The following is a 20,234-nucleotide window of genomic DNA, read 5'->3' on the forward strand; positions in this document are numbered from 1 at the left end:
AAAGTTGATGCACACCAAATAACATCATTGTCGGATATGGACAATTCACATAAAATCATTCTAACCTCAAATTGAACATCACAGCGAATCTGGCTAAAAAAGTCTTGAAATCTTGAAATATATGAAAAAACAATAAAATTAAAATCAGTGTATCCTTGAAATAGTTGCGCATTGTCCTTTATTCCACTAGAAAAAAATATATTCATCAACGAACTCTGCATAGTGACTGACATACTGAGTAGAATAATCGTTACATCAGATACAGGTCTACATCAACTTACTATGAATCACAATTTTGGTTGGTGTTAGGAATCACACGTTAAAAGGTAAGACCTCGTTAATCCTTAGCTCGCACAAGTTTCGACTTTTGAGGGTTGTCGTTCGTAGGGGTGCGACAGCTGGTTAACGGAAAAACAGATTTTAAACAAATTTTTAAACAGATTTTTAAACAGATTATGGAGGAATGGGAGTGCTTTACGTTACATATACTCACTTGACGGCATAGGAATTGTTGACCAAGTCATTGCCTCCCAAACTCAAAGAGCTTTCGATGTCTGTATTCAGATCCTCATAGTCTTCAACTTCCCAATGTTGGATTTTCACCGACCCTGAAATTTATCGTGAAATGAGTGGCAGTCAGAGATTATTTGAAATAGCAAGGACATTGAACGTTCTTTTTTTTCAAAGCAAAACTCTTCAATGCTTGAGTAGGTGACAAAAACAGTATTTTCATGCCTGTACGGGCACACAAAAGCAGTTTCTGTTTTACTAATTGATTATCTCATTTTTGAAAATTAATTTTCTATGTATTATAGTCTTCAGACTCCGTGTTAGGAATCACACGTTAAAAGGTAAGACCTCGTTAGTCTTCAACTCGCACAAGTTTCTCAACTTCTGAGAGTTGTCGTTCGTATAGAGGCGACAGCTGATTAACGGAAAAACAAGATTTTAAACAGATTTTCAAACATATTTTGATTTCTGTTGGGTTTTTTGATATTTATTTGATACAATAACAATCACGACATAATAATCACTCTTCAAAATTCATCCTGTTTCAAAGTTTTTCATATGGCAATGCAAGAATCACTTTGGAGATTATATTACGTCGAAACTTGAGAAACAATAGTTGAACACGGGTGTTTTCATCGTAAAATATCTGTAAAAAATTAAGCAAAAGAACTTACTAATACATTTACTGTGATTTCCATTATGAATGTTACCCAAAAGGAATTTGTCTACCTTTCATAGTGGAAAGCACAATAAACTGTATTAGTAAGCATAATATACTCTCATCAACTAACAGCTAGCTGAATTCAAGTAAAAGAACAATCTGCGCCAGTCCCACCCTGCCTAATTGAATAAATAGATTTCAGTTGGTCCAAATTCCACCAAAGCGACGGTAGTCATTAGGGAAATACCGATTTTCCAGACCTATTTTGGCAAAACATTCACATCATGACAGAAGGACAAACCCCTGCCGCTATCCCCCTTGATACGCCCCTGTCGAATTTGAACGGTCGAGGAATGCGTCTTAACAACGCTATTAAAGCTGCTTAAGCTCGTTTGGGCGGTCGACCAATCGGCTACCAGTGTGCTACTCCTTCTAATTCAAAAGGTCGCACACCAATTACTATCATTGACGTCAAGAGCAATTTTTCTTTGTGCTGATAAATGAAATTGTCCGCAATTTGTCTACAATGGAGATAAGACGTTTGCATGTACTGGGAGAGAATTAGAAAAATTTGGGAAAGGTTTTTATACACGAGTATTTGGCAAACAGTAATTAATTCAGTTTACAGATGACGAGATGCCGCAAGATGGCGCTGCGAAACTCAAGGAACACAAAAAAATTTAAATGCTATTTTGTATTGAAATTACTTCGAAATTTTACGTTTGTTATCGTAAAGTTCCGCTAAAAATGCTTGAGCAAGTATTGTGGACGAGAATAGTATGTTACTTCAGAAAGTTTTTGAATGGATTAATTTAAAAATTTAATTTCAAATCAATTCATTTCATCAGTAATATTTCAAACTGAATATTCATTGCCAAACTATTCAAAGAACTTGATAAAAAATCAATATTATTCACTGAAAAAATACAACAAACATTTATTGTGGTTTCCTTATTAAAATTTCCTGTTTCATTCACGCCATTAAATGTATGAGGAAATTAAATAATCATAAAAATTCAGCTGGGGAGAACATCATTGCTTTTGCTTTCATCAGATTTTAGGTCCTGTTGACAAACTGTTCTTATCAAGGTACGTTCTACTTTTTTTTAAATGATACATCTGAATCTGGAGGAATAACACAAAAGATAAAAGCAAGTGGTGGTTATTTATAACAATGTTACCAAAAATAACTAAAACAATTCCAAATTATATTTCTTTGTGTAAAACGCCAAAACAGTTTTGAATAATTGTAGAAACTTTATAGAACTAAAGACTCCAATCAAATTGGCATCACTAGTAAGCTGTTTCAACTGAAAAAAGCTTTTTGTCGTTCTGATAGGTGCCAAAATCATGTTCTTTTAGATCTAAGTGCTCTAGAGACAAAACTTATCACCAGTCTTACCATTTTGTTGATAATAATAATAAACCAACTCACCTTTATGCCCGCCGGACTTTTTTCCCGCGCCTTTGCCATCCAGCGAGAGGGGGTCCTTCGCCAACTTGTACCCACCCTTGACCTTCCTCTCCTCCTCCCCGAAGGAGATCCTCCTCTTACGCGAGGTCTTTCCTTCCCCCTCGTCGATTTTGAGCGAGTTCCATCCGAAAATATCACCGTTGTTGTCCATGCTACACTCGTTTGGAATGTTCCAAGAATTCTTCGAGCTGTCCGAGTTGTCGTTCAACAGAATATCCGAATTTTCGTACAACCGATAATCCATACCTACTATTCTAGGTTACTACAAATGCTATCCTGGGGCTTCCCCGGGGCAGTTCCGAAATCCTGAAAGGGCCGACTTGGGTCGCTTTAGAACATAACGAAAAACGAGTTGTACAATTTTTTTATGCCCGTCGTTTCTCTCTGTCTGTGGTTTTGGAGGAAGCTGTGGACCAATAGCATCTTATCAACGACGAAACGGGGTTCAAAATCCATTTATCGCGCGATTTGTAACCCTCCTATGCAGGGATGCTGCGAATATGTGGAGCTTCACGATTCACCGGCCGTCTTGGCGAAACCCTAACGCCAGAAATCGTCCGAAACGTTGCCGATATGGCCCCACCGCCCAAGTACAAGACACCACTGCCCTAGTGGGAGAGAACTCGCGTCTGACTGAGTCCCGTTCTAACCGCACTCTGCGGCTTGAATTGCTTAAATTGGTCTCAATTGGCGAACGAGGAAGGCACAATTTGGTCTTGGATTTGTCTCGCGCGCGTGTAAAAAATCAACTCCCGCCTCTCTTGAGATTTGTGACCGATTTAAATGAGGCCTCTCTTTCGCTCGCGCTTCTGGATGAAGAACCCGCTCAGCCGCAGGAGTCGGAACGGTTCGGCTGAGGACGGCTTCAGGGGCGAAACTGCGGTTGACTGGAACTTTGAATGCATTCAGATTCTGAAACAATAACGCCGGGTCATTACTAGAAAAGGGAGAGATGGGAGAATGCAGGTGATAGAAATACGCAGTCAACAATCAATTAAACTCTCGATTGAACTCAATATACAGGCTGATTCACGGTGGATGGCACATTAGACGTTTCTGGTGAACCAGACAACGGATCACTTTGAAAATTCAATGGAGGGCATATTCGGACATTCTCTAGCCAACTAAAATATTTTCGACAATGCGGTGTTGCCGCTTCTATTAGAAAGCAGTAGCAACTTTGATTTTTCAAATGGAACACTCTGTATATAATATTATTTTTGGAATCTCCAACAATTGCCCGACAACTTTTCTTGATATTTCCCTATACCTATCTGTTACCGTTTTCGAAATAAAAATTAATTTTAATGTTTTTCTTCGAAAATCATGACTTCTATAAATGCTGATATCTTTTAGTTAAGAAGTACTATGATATCGAAATTTGGTTTGGAGTTAGGTGATACTTGGACACTTCCCACACGCCAGCCTAATCTCCGTTACTTCAATACAGGGTGGTAAAAAAATACAGTTTTTTCGTTTGCTTGAATAAGTTGCTGAAATTTGATTATTTCAAATGGAACACCCTGTATATTATTGAAAACTCGGAAATTTGCTTTCTTTCTATGTATATCATACCTATACCTAACTCGTCAAGTTTCGGACTTATGAACATTTATTTGTGAAAATGTCCCTTCAGAATGGTATTTCCATTCGGTATTTGGTAAGCAGCCCATGATTACTATTTGACAGTAGCGTTGTGACATTCTTCTAATAATATCGACATTTTCGTTACTTCAGAAGTTGCAAATACCTTCAAAACGATGGAACAAAACTATTCAAACGAAGTTCTTATGAATTTGTTTATTATTTTTGGACAGTGTGACAAAATTATCAGCAGAACATGTAGAAAGTTCAATGAAATGTATCCGAATCTACCGCCAATGGACCTCAAGAAATTTATACGAATTCAGAACAATTTCAATGCATTTGGATCAACTTTAAAAAAGCACCAAGAAACTTGAAATTGGAAATATTTTTTACCACCCTGTATTGAAGTAACGGAGATTAGGCTGACGTGTGGGAAGTGTCCAAGTATCACCTAACTCCAAACCAAATTTCGATATCATAGTACTTCTTAACTAAAAAATATCGGCATTTTTAGAAGTCATGATTTTCGAAGAAAAAAATTGAAATTAATTTTTATTTCGAAAACGGTAACAGATAGGTATAGGGAAATATCAAGAAAAGTTGTCGGGCAATTGTTGGAGATTCCAAAAATAATATTATATACAGAGTGTTCCATTTGAAAAATCAAAGTTGCTACTGCTTTCTAATAGAAGCGGCAACACCGCATTGTCGAAAATATTTTAGTTGGCTAGAGAATGTCCGAATATGCCCTCCATTAAATTTTCAAAGTGATCCGTTGTCTGGTTCACCAGAAACGTCTAATGTGCCATCCACCGTGAATCAGCCTGTATATCGTGTTCAATGGGGGAATTACCAAAACCATAATCGATACAAAGATGATTGTATTAAAGAAAGTTGCATAATGTAAGGGTAACTAACATGCCGTTAAGAAAAATTCCGACCACTTCCGAAGAAATACCAAAGTACCAGAATTAGCCGATTTCTTTTCTGACTCTATTTTGGAACGAAACAATTTCAAACAATTTCACATTATAATTGCTACTTTCTCTTCTCTATAAAAGAAAGTTGAGGGCTTTTCAGTGCTATTTCTTTTCAAAGAAACCATCAGGAAATTTTCATGTGGCCTTTAAAAAAAGTAATATTTTCTTCAGCAGCGGGGCAGGTTATAAATCACTTTCAAGTAGCTGTTCCATAGGCGCACAGTTATAACTCTTCAGGATAGTATTCGATGTCAACCGGTAGCCTCAACTAAAAACAAGCCGTACAAAGTCTATGAATTATTGATAAATATATAATTCTGCAGAATTTACGTTTTTTATCAACTTTTACGTCATATTTAATTCTTTTTCATTAATTGAGAATGTATTTCTTTAATAAAACTTACCTACTCGTGTAATTGACCTTATTAAGTGATGCGACCCCATGGTTGCCAAATGCGTTAAAATAATGGCATTTGACATCTGCCAATAAATAAATAACCCATCTTTCTGAGTTCCTTCTGCATTTTCATTTTTGGTAAATGAAAAACTGATTTCCAGAATATGTCTGAAAAGGATTTCCAGTCGTCCTATATGAAGTTGGGGCTCCTAATAAGTATAGTTGGCCAAATCAGATATATTATCTAAAACTATGTTAATGTGATATCTAACTATGATCTTCTAAATTATTTTAAATTGGACGTTGAGAATCGCGTTTTCACACATATATTTGTAAATACGAATGGTTCAGCGGTAGTGCGTCGGCCTCGCGCGCCCAAGGACCTGGGTTCGATTTCTGACAGCCATAATCTTTTTTTAGTTTCTATATTGTAATTTCTTTTTCTTTTAGGTTATACTAATATTTGGACTTGCTGGAGCTCTTAGAAGAGATGAACTGTATAGACTGAAATTAGATGATATTGAAGATTTAGGTACAATACTCATAGTAAACGTCCATGATACAAAAACCAAAATCTCAAGAAAATTTACCATCACGGAACATCTTGAAATATACCGAAAATATACGGCACTCCGTCCGCAAAAATACGCAGAAAAAAAATTATTTATTAATTATCAAGGTGGAAAATGTACCTGCCAGATCGTTGGTATGAATAAAATTGGTAAAGTTCCTTCGGTAATCGCAAAATACCAAAATTTACCTCTTGCTGAACAATGTACAGGCCACTGTTTTAGGCGGTCATCCGCCACGTTATTAGTAGAAGCTGGAGGCGATTTGCTTACCTTAAAAAAATATGGAGGTTGGAAATCCTCTGCAGTGGCAGAGCATTATATAGAAAACTCAATTACTCAGAAAATTGATGTGGCAAATTAAATTTTATCGCCTCAAAATCAAATTTCCTCAGCCCCTATCGCCACTTCTTCTATCATCTCAACTTCCAAGTCAAGAAACACACTAATAGAAAAATCAAATGCTGCAGGTGTAAGTTTTGGAATGGTCACAGGTTCCAATATTACTATTAATAATCATTATTATTCCACATCAGAATGAAAACCAAAAATAATAATCTCACTATAAGAATTAATTGTTAATTTTATAATATAGGTACTTACTAATTATTCTGAAATTTAATAAAGCTCTTTAAACTAATGGTGCTTAATTTTCTCTGTATAGTCGTAGAAAAAGTATAGTGTGCAACATGTGCGTGAAGACTTTTTTTACACTCGCGTTGTTTGCAACACTCGCCCGAGGGCTCGTGTCGCAAATTCCACGCTTGTGTAAAAAAGTCGATTTCATGCACTTGTTACACAATATACTATTTTATTATTCAAAATTAAATCTAAAACTAGAGTAGACATTTCATCTTGCATTTTCAACTGCCTTTATTATCAGCCAACAAGTTTTAAACCAACCTTTTCATTCATCATTCCTGATAATAGTATTTCACGTTGAAATAATTTTGTTTAAATAAAATCATAACAGGTTTGTACTGTGCATATATCAAGTATTTTTTTATTTCTTGCTGGATTCATTACTTTTCTTAACAACTTCCTAATTTATGAATATTTTAGTTAGGTTAAGAAACTAGTTATTCTCCCTATTTTCACTCACTGTTTACTGTCATCACACTGACTAGTGAGGGAGCCAGTGATTTACAAAATGGCTGCTAAAAAAGGTAAATAGGTAACACGAGCATCAATTAAATGACGATATTTTCGACAAGAGATTATCATACAAAAAATGTTTCAGGTGTTTTTCTAAATTAATACAAATATTAATTGGAAATTTTATATTCTGAGGATGACTTGCATAATTGAAGTCCATATAATAAAAAATCATTTCAGTTCCCAACTGTTCATAACATTCGGCATTTTCATCCAACAAAAATTAAAATAGTGTACACTCTGTACACTCAGCGAGTTGTTAAAATGATTAACAGTCCCTGATCACAATGCCCCCACTCACAAATCAGAACATTCCTCCTCCAATAAACCCCCCCACACCTCATAATGATGATTCAGGTCTTTCACGGTATGAATCTTGCACAAACTACCCAACGCACCATTCGAAGATCTGGCACCATAGAACACTCTCTTTACCCTGCTGTGGATCAAACCCATCGCGCACATAACACACGGCTCGCGAGTCAAATACACGCAGTAACCGGTACACAGGTATGGACCGTCAGCCGGCGCAACCAGTTCCTCCTTGGTTTTGAACCTACTGGCTCCAAATCGAATCATGGGATGTCTATTCTGAAGGATTTCAAGCAGTTCTAGTGGTAGGCCCCGTAGATCTAAGTCTCCTAAGCGTTTCTCAGGACCTTCAGGAGATAAAGCGCCTCCATTCTGGGTCCTGGCAACGTTGTCGATTGCTACCATAGCTGCATGATAACATGGCCCTCTGTTTGTTTGTTGATAACCTACTGCTACTACGGAGTTAATACTGGGGTCCACCACTACTGCCCCGATTTGAGGCCCATTGAAAAAAAAATTTTTTGCGTGCCTAGCCACGTCGACTGCTACCCTCATGTACAGCACGTGACTTTGGAGTTCATCTGCGGTGAACAAAGTGTTTGTGGCCAGTTTTTCTAGGTATTTGTTGGAGTGGAAGTTGCAGGGCCATAGCTTATGGGCTGTTTCATACTGTAGACGTGTTTTTGGAGGAACTTTAGCCACAGAGGTAGTCCTTACATGGTTTTTCAGCAAGGCGGTGTCAAAATTCATTTGTTGCAGTATGGAATGGACAGAGTTTCTGTCGGTTTTTTCTATTGGGAAAAGAAGGACTTCTTGCCCCTTTACTCGTTTCAAGTGCAGCATTTCTGGAAGCGGTAACACTGAATTTAATTCAACAATCACTTTGGAGGTATTTTTTGGGTTTGATATCGAGTCTACGTAAACTTCAGTAAGAGGAGTGTCTATAATCAAATCGTCTGCTAGAACTGGATAAAGACATTCTTTGGCTTTGACGTAGTCTCTTTTCATGACACTCTCATCCAATTTCAACCGTTTCGAATTCTGCATCTTCTTTTAATGTAGTTTTTATACAGTTCACTAACCGTTTCTTTGAGGTTAGACTTCTCCACTCGATATTGATGATACCTAATACAGATTTGTTATCAGCAGATGAAAATACGAAAGTCTAATTGAAAACAAAAACTAGCGAAAAATTATTATTTATAGATATGAATAAAATTATTATTACCGGCACCGGGTGAACAGCCACTGCCTTGACTACTATTTTCCGGTACCGGTATCGTAGACGCTAATTTAAATTCGTAATTTGCCAAATGCAGATCTCTTGTCTTTCCTTTCTTGATTAAATAAATACACAACGTCATTATATCCTTGAACAAATCATTTAACCCCAATTGAAAGAGTCAATTAGTAGAGGTCTTGGGAATAATAGTACTAATCAGTCTTCATCTTTAGCGAACATCCAAAAATAAAATCGCCACATCAAAGGCAGCACAACCTGTAATTAGACAGACTCCAGAAAAATTTGGTTATTATTGAAATTTGATGTTTTATTTTCATTGTAGACGTGCAAGGAAACGTTTGCTTAAGGTTTCATCAGTGAGGGAATTTTCGATATCAGTTATAAACGCAAACATAATCAAAATATCCTACCTAAAAAAACCAGTGACAGATAAAAGCAGTCTACTATAACATTATCTCAGTCGGAAAATGCAGAGAGACGATATTCAGCTTCTTCCAGTTCATCAATTTCTTCAGCATTTAGCCACATAGACACCACACACTACTTTTTGATATAAAAAAAATACTAAATAATTACTTGACTAATAACTACTGATCTGATATGACACTTTAACAAAACGTGATTTTACAGGTGATGAAAAGAATAACAAAATTTGAGAACTGCGGTATCGGCAAATTTTACATCCCTTTGCCATCTATTATTTGCTATTGTGATTCAATATAGTTAACTTCGAAAAACAGATGGCACTGTAGATCAATCAATAAAATATTGATTTTTGCTGGCTATTAGGTTGTTTTCCACATTTGTTTTTCAATTGGACCTTATTTGAAGTGTTAAGAACAATGTGTGAATTGAAAATTCGTTGAAAAATACTAACGTCCTCTATCAAATACTAACGTCCTCTATCCATGAGTTAGGTATACTATATTATTTCAATGTTTTCTAGCTGGTAACACTGATGAAAAGAGGTTCTTTGATTCTTCAATGTTCTTCGACAAAAATGTGTATCGAAATCATTGTCTAAATCGTCCAACACGGGACAGAATAGGTAATAAGTAATGAGAGTTTGGAAAAATGAATCCTTGTTGCTTTTGTACTTTTGGACTGGGGGCATCTAACGGTTAGGTTAGAGTATTTCGTGTTCATAAGATGTTATCACTTATTACACTGTTACCTTTGTATATAGACTGTATACAAAGCTGTCACTTTTGCATTTGCATTTGCAACCCAAAAACATAGCAAATAGAAAGAGAGAGAGAAAGAGAGAATATCACGGGTGCCAATAGGAAATTATCAAGTTTCTCAATTTCACAGTCATATTTCCCAACACAATGCGAAATTTACCAAAACATTAACTATATTATCATCTATTGCACCTCTCTCTTTTTAGAATGCGCATCGATGTTCTCTCTCTCTCATGGCCAGTCCATCCAGTTTAGTCTATGACGAAATCTACTGTGTCCATCACCGATTAAGGTTATGTCGATGCTGTCCATCACAGAACTACAACTTGGAGTTCTGTGGTGTCCATAGACATTGTATCTGTTGGATCGGTCGTTCCGTCACTTGAATCACAGATCACAAAATATGTCACTTTGCTCAAGTGATACCTTTTTATGCGGATAACATTAGATGAAGAAAGACTGAAAGATAAAATGATGCATGATAATAATAATAAATTATTTTTTTCTCAGAGGCTCAGAATGATACAACTGACAAAATATTCCATCTTTTTCCCATTATGTTACCCTTTTCCTTCTCTTTCTAAAGCCAGTCTATAGTTTTCATTTGTAATGTCCATGATACGAATGTGACAAGTGACTTTTCTCGTGTCTACAAACTGTTGTCAGTGCTGTCAAACAAAAGACACTTTCTCAAAAGTTAGGATATATTTCAAGCAGAAATAATTAAGTATACACAATCAATAAAAAGTATTGAAATAGTATTTAAAAATGTCGAAAAGGCTTCTCACTGCTCTGGATTACCCCCAAGCAGACAATCTGAACTTGAATGGTAAGAAAAACAAATCAAAGACACCGGCGATACGAGACATGGTATGATCCTTTCCAGATGAGAAGACTTTTAGAACTGTGATAGTATGGTTGGAAGTCAACAAAATCAGGAACGCCCCTCCTAACGTAGTGAATTTTCTGAAGAATACCAATTCGAGGGATTGGGACAGAGTGTACACTGAATACAAGCAACAAATAAGCTGTCCAGTTTTCGAAACGAAACTAGAAGAACTACATTGGCTTCTTGGTTACGCAGTTCAGCTCGAAGCAAGGAGCAACAGTAAGTGTCTGGTAATGATGGATTGGGCGATAATAATTTTTTTTTATTTCAGAGAGCAAGTATTTGAAACATGCTGTCGAGAACCTTCAGAAAACCAATGTTCCTAGTGTTGTAGCAGAGAATTCTCTGGATAAATTAGACTGTATGTGTTGAGTACTTTATTCGCATTAAACGTGAGTTATATGATTTTTTTTTCAGTTAGTAGCAAAGAGTTTACGGATGGCATCAATGGTCTAGCCAAAATTTTGAAAATTGTACCCCACAGTGATCCTTTTGTTACTCTGAGAGCGGTGAGGAAAGTAGTGACGAAAAGAATGGCCCCTGACTGTGTTGCGAATCCCCAAAAATATATCCTAACTGTGAGTACATATCTTCGGAAAGCATACAGTGATTGACTCAATTGGTTTTATGTTTCAGGGAACACCTTTTCCCATTCAAGAAGCAGATCTCGGTTTTGATTTGGGAGATCCGGTCTTGAACCAAGCAGCGAAAATTCTGCGTATGATCTACATTCAGGATCTAAGGGAACTCCAAACGAGAGCTAACGAACTCATCGTAGCCATCCAGTGCATTACTGCGAATCCTAAAACTGATACGAAGCTGGGGAAAGTCGGATTCTAAATCAGGAAACTAGACTGAATAAATATATATGGAGGCAGAAACATTGTGTGTGAATCGAACTTTGAGTTTTATATTAAATTGAGACGAATAAGAAATCGGTGTTTATTATTTTTCTTGAGCTATGTTACAAAAGTCAAACACGATTTATTTCTCATCCAAGCCGTGGCAAAGATATTTTCCGGTTTTGTTGCTAGGAACCTGTAGGTTTTTAAGATTGACGTTTCGTCTACAAGTGCTATAGGATGCAGTTACGGCGCATACAGACTTTCGGTGTCTACCGCGGCTGTGGACGAAACGTCGGAGATAAAAAACTGCAGGCTAAGACGTCGGTAAACCCGGAAAATAACCTTCATACATACATCTCCGGCAACTTCAATTTCTTTGATCTTGGCTCACTGTTCTGAATGGTGATTTATCAATTATTTCGCCAATCCCTAGTCCAATGCTTCCTGAAATATATTTTAAAATGATTGGTGATTATTTTTTTTTACTTCATTACCAAGTCCTAAAATGTACAGAGGTATTTTGGAGTTTCCTTTATACAATTTGGCACTTTGTATCAAATAAATGCCAATGCCGCAGAGGCAACAAACCGAAACAATTTTGCATGATAAACATGGCTTTACTGTAACATCTTTTTTGTCCATTTTAAAACCGATTTGGTGTTTACATTTTTGTTCTGTGCGAAAACGCGCATTCAAATTGACAGTTTTATTTCCTATGACGTTTGACCACCGACATAACCTATAACCCACAACAATGTTCCAGGAAATATTTGCCGCAAGATGACGCTATGAAACTCAAGGAAAGCATAGGAAATGTCAAAGGTATATGTTGAGATTTCTACAAAATATGTTTGTTACTTCACTGATTCCTGTAGCGCTTGTATTTTGTGCATACAAAAATGTTTTCCGCAAAATATCTGTTATGTAAGTATTGTTATGTGGAAGAGAATATTGATAAATCTTGAAATTTGAAATTATGTGGGTGAATGGTGACATGTTCAACAACAAGTGCAATCTCTGTGAAAGATGATGAGGGATTGGTAAGTCATTTATTGAAGTGAAGTAACGTTTCCATTCAATCTCTCCAATTTCTCAACTCCGATATTCAGATATAATAAATATTGAACTACAAAAAGTTCAACAGGATAAATTAACTTCCCAACTTGGCTTATATATTTCACAGTTATTCCTCGATCGTTTTCCTACTTGATGATATAACAAAAAAAAGAATGACTCGATCTATGAGAGACAAACAAAAATAAGGTTTCTCAACAAAATGCCGTAAGTAATCGTCAAGGAAGGTTTTATCGAGAATAAGCCAAATTCGGGTGTTTTCATTATAGAGTTGAAGTTCATCATTCGGGAACAAAGTCCTTCTGAAATATTATTAGATGTCTCACAAAATCGTTGTGGTTTCTTGTACTTCACGTTTGCTACCTAGTGATTAGTTCTACGAAAAACTATGCTCATTATTTCACAACTTAATAGCTTAAAATTCAGGAAAACGCCAAACAATAAACATATGTTTCATCTTCAGCTGTACGAGATCAGCTCTTTACCGTTTAAAGTCACGATTTGTTGAACACATTAGCGCCCTCGTCGATAAATATTTTCCAAATTGTAAATATTTAAATGTCAAACGCGCTCGGATCTAATCTGTCAACGTCACAATGTTTCAATGTCAGGCTCTCATTTAAAATCGTAAATTGAAATATAAAAATAGTCAACTAATTTGCATAAAACTTAATTATACAGTACTTTTGTGACACTTATAACCCATGAACCTCCCATATGTCACCTCAGTTCAGTAGCTCACGTCCTTAGGTAAAGCCCTGAGCCATATTTACACATGAATTTGACAAACACTGAAACACACCTAGTTATTTAAAATATGTGAGATCCTTATCATTGCAGGTGTTACCTTCCGCTCGAAATGTTAACTCTGACATTGAGGACTGCGATCAGCCGCACAGTAGGCAGAGGTTTCGCAAGCTCTTTGGCAAAATCGAAAGAGCACTTGGACCCAGTGCAAGAGGCCTCCTTGAACGAAAGGTGCTTCCTGGTCGACGAAAACGACAAAATCATAGGACAAGCCAGCAAGAAAGAATGTCATTTGGTTCAGAAGAATGGAGACATTCCCTTGCATAGGGCATTTAGTGTGTTTCTGTTCAATAATAAGGGAGATTTACTGTTGCAAAAGAGGTCGTCCCAGAAGGTACGTTCAATTTGATATGTTTGATTTCTTTTGGTTGTCTGTTCGTTCAAATGTTGTGTTTGTATAAGTGTTCTAATTAGGGATGAACTTGAAACGTTTGAGTTGAAAATTACTGGTGTCCAGGCTATTCAAATCAACATTCAAAATATTCAGAAAACGAATGCAGTATGTTTTGCTGGGACCCCATGTTAGTATACTATGCAAAAAACTATCCCAAGTTGTTAAACAATCAGGTCTATCTCTAACTCTTTGGACTATCACTTGGCAAGAAAACCATACTTTGCACTTTACGAATCCCGCTTGTGGTACAGAGTTTGTTTCTGGGGAAGCAGCTGTCAAAACTTGATGAGTCAAGTTCTCACAATTCCAAGTGCAAGATCCCTGTAAGCCCCTTTTTTTAAATCATCACTTCTTAACAGTAACAAGCTCTATTCGTTATTTCAATTAAAAGTATGGTTTGTGACAAAACCACAGCAATTTTAAGTTTCTTGAAATTTTTAAGTTTCTTTTATTTGTTGAACGAAACTTGTAAATTCAGTCAACTCAGGATGTTGGATTATCTAGTTTATTGTACCTTGAAAATCCAAATAACAGATAAGAGTTTATTTCCAATAGTTAGTTACACCCAAAATAATAGGACAGCTCATAACTTTAGTGAATGAAGATATGCAATCGAATCGATAAAAATAATAGTATTCACGTTGTTCATAATATGCTAATATTTAAGGTGGTTCATTTTGGGCCCCTTCGAGAAAGATACTTCATACAAATATATCAATCAATCAATATATGCTTTATTGTTGGAAGCTTAGTATCTTATTGACAAAGTCTTGTAAAGAAATAAAATGCATGTCTTGAAATATAAAAAATACAAACATTGCAATTTCACAAATAAAACATTAAGAAGACAGATGAGTTTAGGTGAACATTGAAAAATCAAGTTGAATTTACAGGTTATCACTGTAGAATTCATGGATTGAAAAATAATTTCCACGATTAAAAGATCATTAACTGTACTTCAGAACGATATCTGTGCTATTTTTTAGAATGGTAGCAAGGTGATTATATACTTTGATACTTTCATAAATCAGAGAATGCTGAGTCAAGGCGAATTTTCGAATAGGTAAGTAAAGCATATGGTTCTGTTTGGTGTTGTGACAATTTGTTCTGGAAGTGTATATGATAGTTTTATTTTTATGACTTAAGCATACTGGTATGTATAAATAGGTGACAGTTAATATTTTGTGGCTGATGAATAAAGGCTTGCAGTGATCTCTTGGCTTAGACTTTGTAAGGTATCTCAAAGACCTCTTCTGAAGCACAAATATTGTATTCTATAACTGTGAATTACAATGGCCCCAGAAAGCTATTCCATAGCGAATATGAGATTCGATCAATGCAAAGTAAGTCATTCTAGCTGTAGTGTAACCTAGTTCATTTGATATCACCCTCAGAGCATAACATACACTAGAACTTTTTTACTCAAATGGGATGCATGTTCTTTAAAATTTAATTTATTGTCTATATCAGGGGTCTCCAACCTAAGGCCCGCGGACCAAATCCGGCCCGCCAGTGTCATCATTCCGGCCCGTGACAGCCAATGATTTACTATCATCAATCTGGCCCGCGACAGCTAATGAATACCTAATTGTTGTTACTATTGCTGTGATAAGTTGAAGAAGAAAACACAGAATGATAATTACTCGGTTTTATTTACTTGCAAGGTAAAATTTAACGACAGAAATGATGACAAAGAAAACTTAACTGAAGTATGTAAGTTTAAGCATATTAATAACTAACAAATAATTGAAATGACTCACAGTAAAAAACACTAATGAGATTTATGTAATTGTGATTTTCCACCGACAATACTTTGTAGTTGTGGATCAATTTTACTTGTACCAATTATCAAAAGAGATTTAAGATGCTCATCGGATAATTGAGATCTGTAAACATTGTTTGTGTACTTCATTTCGGAAAACGTTTTCTCACACAAGTAAGTAGTACCAAAAACAGAAAACAACCCACGAGCAAATTTATGCAAATTATCAAATTGTTCCAGTGGATATGTTCTTGATCATATCACTGCACCGTAAATCAATAATTTCCATTTGGACTTCCGGAGCCAGGGTTTCAATGTCAGAATCAAAAGGATTTTGAAAAAGCTTAATTTAATTTGCAATGACACCAAAATCTGAAAAACGAGAATTAAAATTTATCTTCAAAGCACTCAAAGTTTCGATTGCAAAATTGAAGGGAATTTTAAGTCTCTGTAGTGTGGCTGAATATTTCACATGTTTCAAAATGTGTGAAACATTTTTTACATAATTGCGATTGAAATAGTATTATTTTCTGCCTGAAGGATTTGATATTGGTGTATAAATCAGGGAGAAGCTGATTTTCTCCTTGCAATCTCAAATTCAGTTCGTTTATATGATTTGTCAAATCGACATAGAAGGCTAACTTCCACATCCATTCACTATTTTCTAAATCGGCAAAAGGGCGATACTTCTCATTTAAAAAAATTTCGATCTCTGCTCGAAGTTCAAAAAAGCGCTTAAGGACTTTTCCGCAACTAAGCCAGCGTACGGCAGTATGATATGGTAAATCATTTTCTCCAATCTGTTGAATAAACTCGCGGAATTGTCGGTGATTCAGCCCAGTGGATCTGATGAAGTTAACAACTGATATGACTGGTATTAGAACTTCAGACATATCCTAACATTTTCCGCACAAGGACTGTTGATGAATGATACAATGTAAGACTAATGGTTTTGAACCACCATCATTTTCTACAGCCTTTGACACAAGTGCAACCACTCTTTTATTTTTACCATACATATTTTTGCCTCCATCAGTTGTTATAGATTTCAAATTTCTCCATCGAAGGTTCTTTTTATTAATGGAATTTTCAACTCCCTTAAAAATATCTGCCCCAGTTGTCGTGCCGTGAATAATATCAATATCAAGAAGTTCTTCATACACTTCATAGCTTTTATCTACTCCGCGAATAAAAATCAACACCTGAGCAGTATCTGACACATCCGTTGACTCATCCAATGCTAGAGAAAACCACTCATGATGTCCATTTTTGTCAGACAGTTTAGATGATATATTTTCTGCGATGTCTTGCACCCTCCGAGCCACGGTGTTTGCTGACAAACTGACACTTTTAAATAAATTTACCTTTTCGGGGCATATTTCTTCGGCTACTGCAATCAAGCATTTTTTATCATTTCTCCATCGGTGAATGGTTTGCCACGTTTTCCGATTTCAAGAGCCACACGAAAGCTGGCGCGAGTTGCAGACTCTTGTTCAGTATTCACTTTGGTAAACAAAGATTGCTGCGATTTGAGTCCGCGTTTCAAAGCTTCAAATTTTTTCTTCCGCTAACTTCCTGTATACTTGGAGTAACTTTGAAGATGTTTCGAATCATAGTGTCGTTAAATGTTATAGTCTTTGAGAACAGTTATGGTTTCATTACGAAATAAACATAGCGCCTTATTACTGGACTCAATCACAAAATACTGAAAGTTCCATTTTTCTTGGAACGTTCTGCATTCACTGTCGATTTTTCGCTTCTTTTCCATACTAACAAATCACACATAAAAACAAAGTCAAATCAAAATACTTTTATTGACTGGTGTTACTTTATTTCACAATAGACAGTTTCGCTTCCTTCGCCTTTCCTACGCAGACTAACTCGCAGTTGCGCCGCTAGCCTTTTTATATGCAATTATTACTGCCATCTCGAGGTGATCGGAATACATTAGCTAGAACCAGAACTTTCTCGAACCAACGCGGTAATTCCAAATATTTAATTGCGCCTAATGCCACCTAGCGGGTAGCTGAAAAATATAGTAAATAGTACCACTACTCGCCACTAGATGTCGTTAAGTGTCACAATACACAATAATAATTGAAATTCAAAAAAAGCGTAAGTTTGCTTAGGTCACGCACTTTGCGACTATCCTAGTCTAGAAATATAGTTAAGGGCAGAAATCGGCCCTTGGAATAAACTGAAAAAATCATTATGGCCCGAAGGCTTCAAAGTTTGGAGACCCCTGGTCTATATGAATGCCTAGGAATTTACTGTGCTGTTTGTTTTCTATGTAGTGATTATCCAAATCTAAATCGTCTAGTATACATTTGAAAGTAACTAGTTTTGTTTAGGTTGAAGCACAAGGAGTTTTTAATGATTCATAGTTAGTATCTCTTTATTTATGATGTGAAAAGATATTTATTCTGGCTCCACTAAATCAAAGACATCCTCTCTTGATGCCAACAGTTATACAGGCACGTCCCAACTACAACCTAACCTTCCACAGATTACCTACCCGGATTGCTACACCAACTCCTGCTGTAGCCACCCCATAGCCGACTTCCCAGGCGAAGACGAGGACAAAGACGCTTTGGGTATCAAAAGGGCGGCACAGCGCCGATTAAACTACGAACTCGGCATCCCGGTTGACAGCATCCCCGTCGAGAAACTCAATTACGTCACCAGGATACACTACAAGGACGAGGGTAACGGAAAATGGGGCGAGCACGAGATAGACTACGTTCTGTTCCTGCAGGCGGACGTCAAGGTCAAGCCCAACCCCAGCGAGATATCGGAGATCAGTTTTATCCCTAGGAATGAGCTGGACGAGTTCATTCCTACGTTGACGGGTCCTTTGACGCCGTGGTTCCAGATGATTCTCAAGCACAGGTTGAGGTTCTGGTGGGATAATTTGCAGGATATCGAGGCTTTCAGGGATCACGATAAAATCCTCCGGCTCAAGCTTTGATTTGGGGGATTTGTTCATTTTTCTCGCGTGGCATTATTATTGTTTTTACCCAGTTTGTTTTTTCAAGAAGATTTGAAATAGTTGTTAAGTATATTTATTTCTATATTATTAAAGTGCAATTATACTTTTTTTAGGGCGTTTTCCTCAATGGTTTATTATTGGTTATTTAATTCGCCAATTACTGATTTTTTTTGGTAATTGAAGGTTATCCAACTTGATAATTATAGTTACAACTGGACTGGAAGTGAAAAAATTCAAGGAAAACGTTTATCAATATGTAGGAAGCGACCTCTGTTAGCAATGAAAGCAAACATGATGCATGTGATTTGATCAATAGGTTACCTCAATCTCATTGACTATTTTCCAAATTAATTGTTCCAGGCCAAAATAAATTTTCATATATGGTGACTTCAATGTCCACAAGTCTCAATTTTAAAATGTCAATGATAAAAATTCAAGGTTTCTGCAAAAAGCAGCAAGTTGCTTACATCTTGAAGAAGATATAAAATATTATGTTTATTACATGAAAACATCAAGTGGTGGGCTTATAAAAAAATAACAAAACATAAAATTATAAATAAAAGCAAGAAGTGAAATAACAACGTACCCGTTTATAAAAACGTAAGATGGAAATAAGAAATAACTGTCGACCAATCATATTGGCAGCATATTTGTATGTTGGCAGCAGACAGCAGGATTCTCGAAAGTAAAGGCGGGTTCTTAAATTCAACAGAAAATTTCTGGCTCAACCAATAGAAACACACCAACATTCCGAATGAACCAATAGACGAAGCAATCGCTGAATTTAAGAACACGTCTAGCTTTGTAGGTTATATTTTTTCTATAAAAATTTTCAAGAATGTTAAGAAAAAATTATTGATGATGGCTTGCTAATTGAACAAGTATCGAGATTTCTACAGTTTTATGATAAGAGACCCAAGATTTGAATATTAATTAATGAAGGGAAATGCTTGGAAAACCATAGAAGTTATTTTGGAAGCAGAACGGATTTTGTACCGTCTCGGGATTAAACTCATAATATTCAATAGCTTTCACAATGATGAAAACGAATTGACTACACCAGTTAAAACTTGTGTTATAGACAGGATCTATTGACGCATGCCCAAAGAATATTACGGAATAAAATAAAATAAGTGGAAAGCTGGAAAACTTTCAGCATATTGCTTATTCTTTACTTTATCCTATTTATTTCATGAACGCTCTGCTTCGAAAGTATATATTCAACTTTATCACTTTACATTTTGTGTTATATTTTTATAACTCCGCCTTTATTCAGGAAAGGTTTTTTGCTACTTCTACGTTTGTTTTCTCTTTCAACCCCGTCTCATTACAAGTTTTGTACTGCCACTGATCCATTCCTGCTCTGAGTGAAAACTTGTCTGGTTGCAATAAAGGGTGATAA

General features: G+C 36.2%; 4 protein-coding genes and 1 long non-coding RNA gene across 5 annotated transcripts in view; 2 read left to right on the forward strand and 3 right to left on the reverse strand.

Annotated features, from left to right (window-relative positions):
• The window catches only part of gem (transcription factor CP2 like gemini), a 40,970-nt gene extending 31,439 nt beyond the window's left edge, over positions 1-9,531 (reverse strand). The window contains exons 1-3 of the mRNA XM_074181237.1: positions 9,299-9,531; positions 2,607-3,557; positions 494-608 (exon numbers count right to left, since the gene is read on the reverse strand). Of these exons, the coding sequence (XP_074037338.1) occupies positions 494-608; positions 2,607-2,889 (398 nt within the window). The 5' untranslated portion in view covers positions 2,890-3,557; positions 9,299-9,531. The remainder of the gene's footprint in view (positions 1-493; positions 609-2,606; positions 3,558-9,298) is intronic.
• LOC111508154 (probable inactive tRNA-specific adenosine deaminase-like protein 3) lies at positions 7,631-8,692 on the reverse strand. The gene has a single exon (XM_074181091.1). It carries the CDS (start codon positions 8,690-8,692, stop codon positions 7,631-7,633), a length of 1,062 nt encoding a protein of 353 aa, XP_074037192.1.
• A 1,193-nt stretch (positions 9,532-10,724) lies between the features above and the next one.
• LOC111508152 (RNA transcription, translation and transport factor protein) lies at positions 10,725-11,896 on the forward strand. The gene is made up of 5 exons (XM_023163580.2): positions 10,725-10,901; positions 10,959-11,180; positions 11,233-11,322; positions 11,379-11,539; positions 11,598-11,896. The coding sequence occupies exons 1-5, from the start codon at positions 10,841-10,843 to the stop codon at positions 11,799-11,801; spliced, it is 738 nt and encodes a 245-aa protein (XP_023019348.1). The 5' UTR covers positions 10,725-10,840; the 3' UTR covers positions 11,802-11,896.
• Positions 11,890-12,531, reverse strand: LOC111508153 (uncharacterized). The gene is made up of 2 exons (XR_002722490.2): positions 12,301-12,531; positions 11,890-12,250 (listed from the first exon to the last, which is right to left on the reverse strand). It is a non-coding gene; the product is annotated as an uncharacterized lncRNA (long non-coding RNA).
• A 923-nt stretch (positions 12,532-13,454) lies between these two features.
• Positions 13,455-18,940, forward strand: Idi (Isopentenyl-diphosphate delta isomerase). The gene is made up of 3 exons (XM_023163579.2): positions 13,455-13,630; positions 13,721-14,021; positions 18,350-18,940. Exons 2-3 carry the CDS (start codon positions 13,740-13,742, stop codon positions 18,809-18,811), a joined length of 744 nt encoding a protein of 247 aa, XP_023019347.1. The 5' UTR covers positions 13,455-13,630; positions 13,721-13,739; the 3' UTR covers positions 18,812-18,940.
• The last annotated feature ends 1,294 nt before the right edge of the window (positions 18,941-20,234 follow it).

Source organism: Leptinotarsa decemlineata, unplaced genomic scaffold (genome assembly GCF_025532065.1).
Source record: "Leptinotarsa decemlineata unplaced genomic scaffold, Ldec_3_MD MMD2_tig00026307_RagTag_RagTag, whole genome shotgun sequence".
Taxonomy (NCBI): domain Eukaryota; kingdom Metazoa; phylum Arthropoda; class Insecta; order Coleoptera; family Chrysomelidae; genus Leptinotarsa; species Leptinotarsa decemlineata.

Bases quoted from the DNA above. Each gene is read 5' to 3' on its own strand.
- LOC111508154 (XM_074181091.1), bottom strand. From the start codon at position 8,692: ATGCAGAATTCGAAACGGTTGAAATTGGATGAGAGTGTCATGAAAAGA.
- LOC111508152 (XM_023163580.2), top strand. From the start codon at position 10,841: ATGTCGAAAAGGCTTCTCACTGCTCTGGATTACCCCCAAGCAGACAAT. The intron at 10,902-10,958 runs GTAAGAAAAACA...GATCCTTTCCAG, and splicing joins AGACAATCTGAACTTGAATG to ATGAGAAGACTTTTAGAACT. The intron at 11,181-11,232 runs GTAAGTGTCTGG...TTTTTATTTCAG, and splicing joins GCTCGAAGCAAGGAGCAACA to AGAGCAAGTATTTGAAACAT.
- Idi (XM_023163579.2), top strand. From the start codon at position 13,740: ATGTTAACTCTGACATTGAGGACTGCGATCAGCCGCACAGTAGGCAGA. The intron at 14,022-18,349 runs GTACGTTCAATT...AACCTTCCACAG, and splicing joins AAAAGAGGTCGTCCCAGAAG to ATTACCTACCCGGATTGCTA.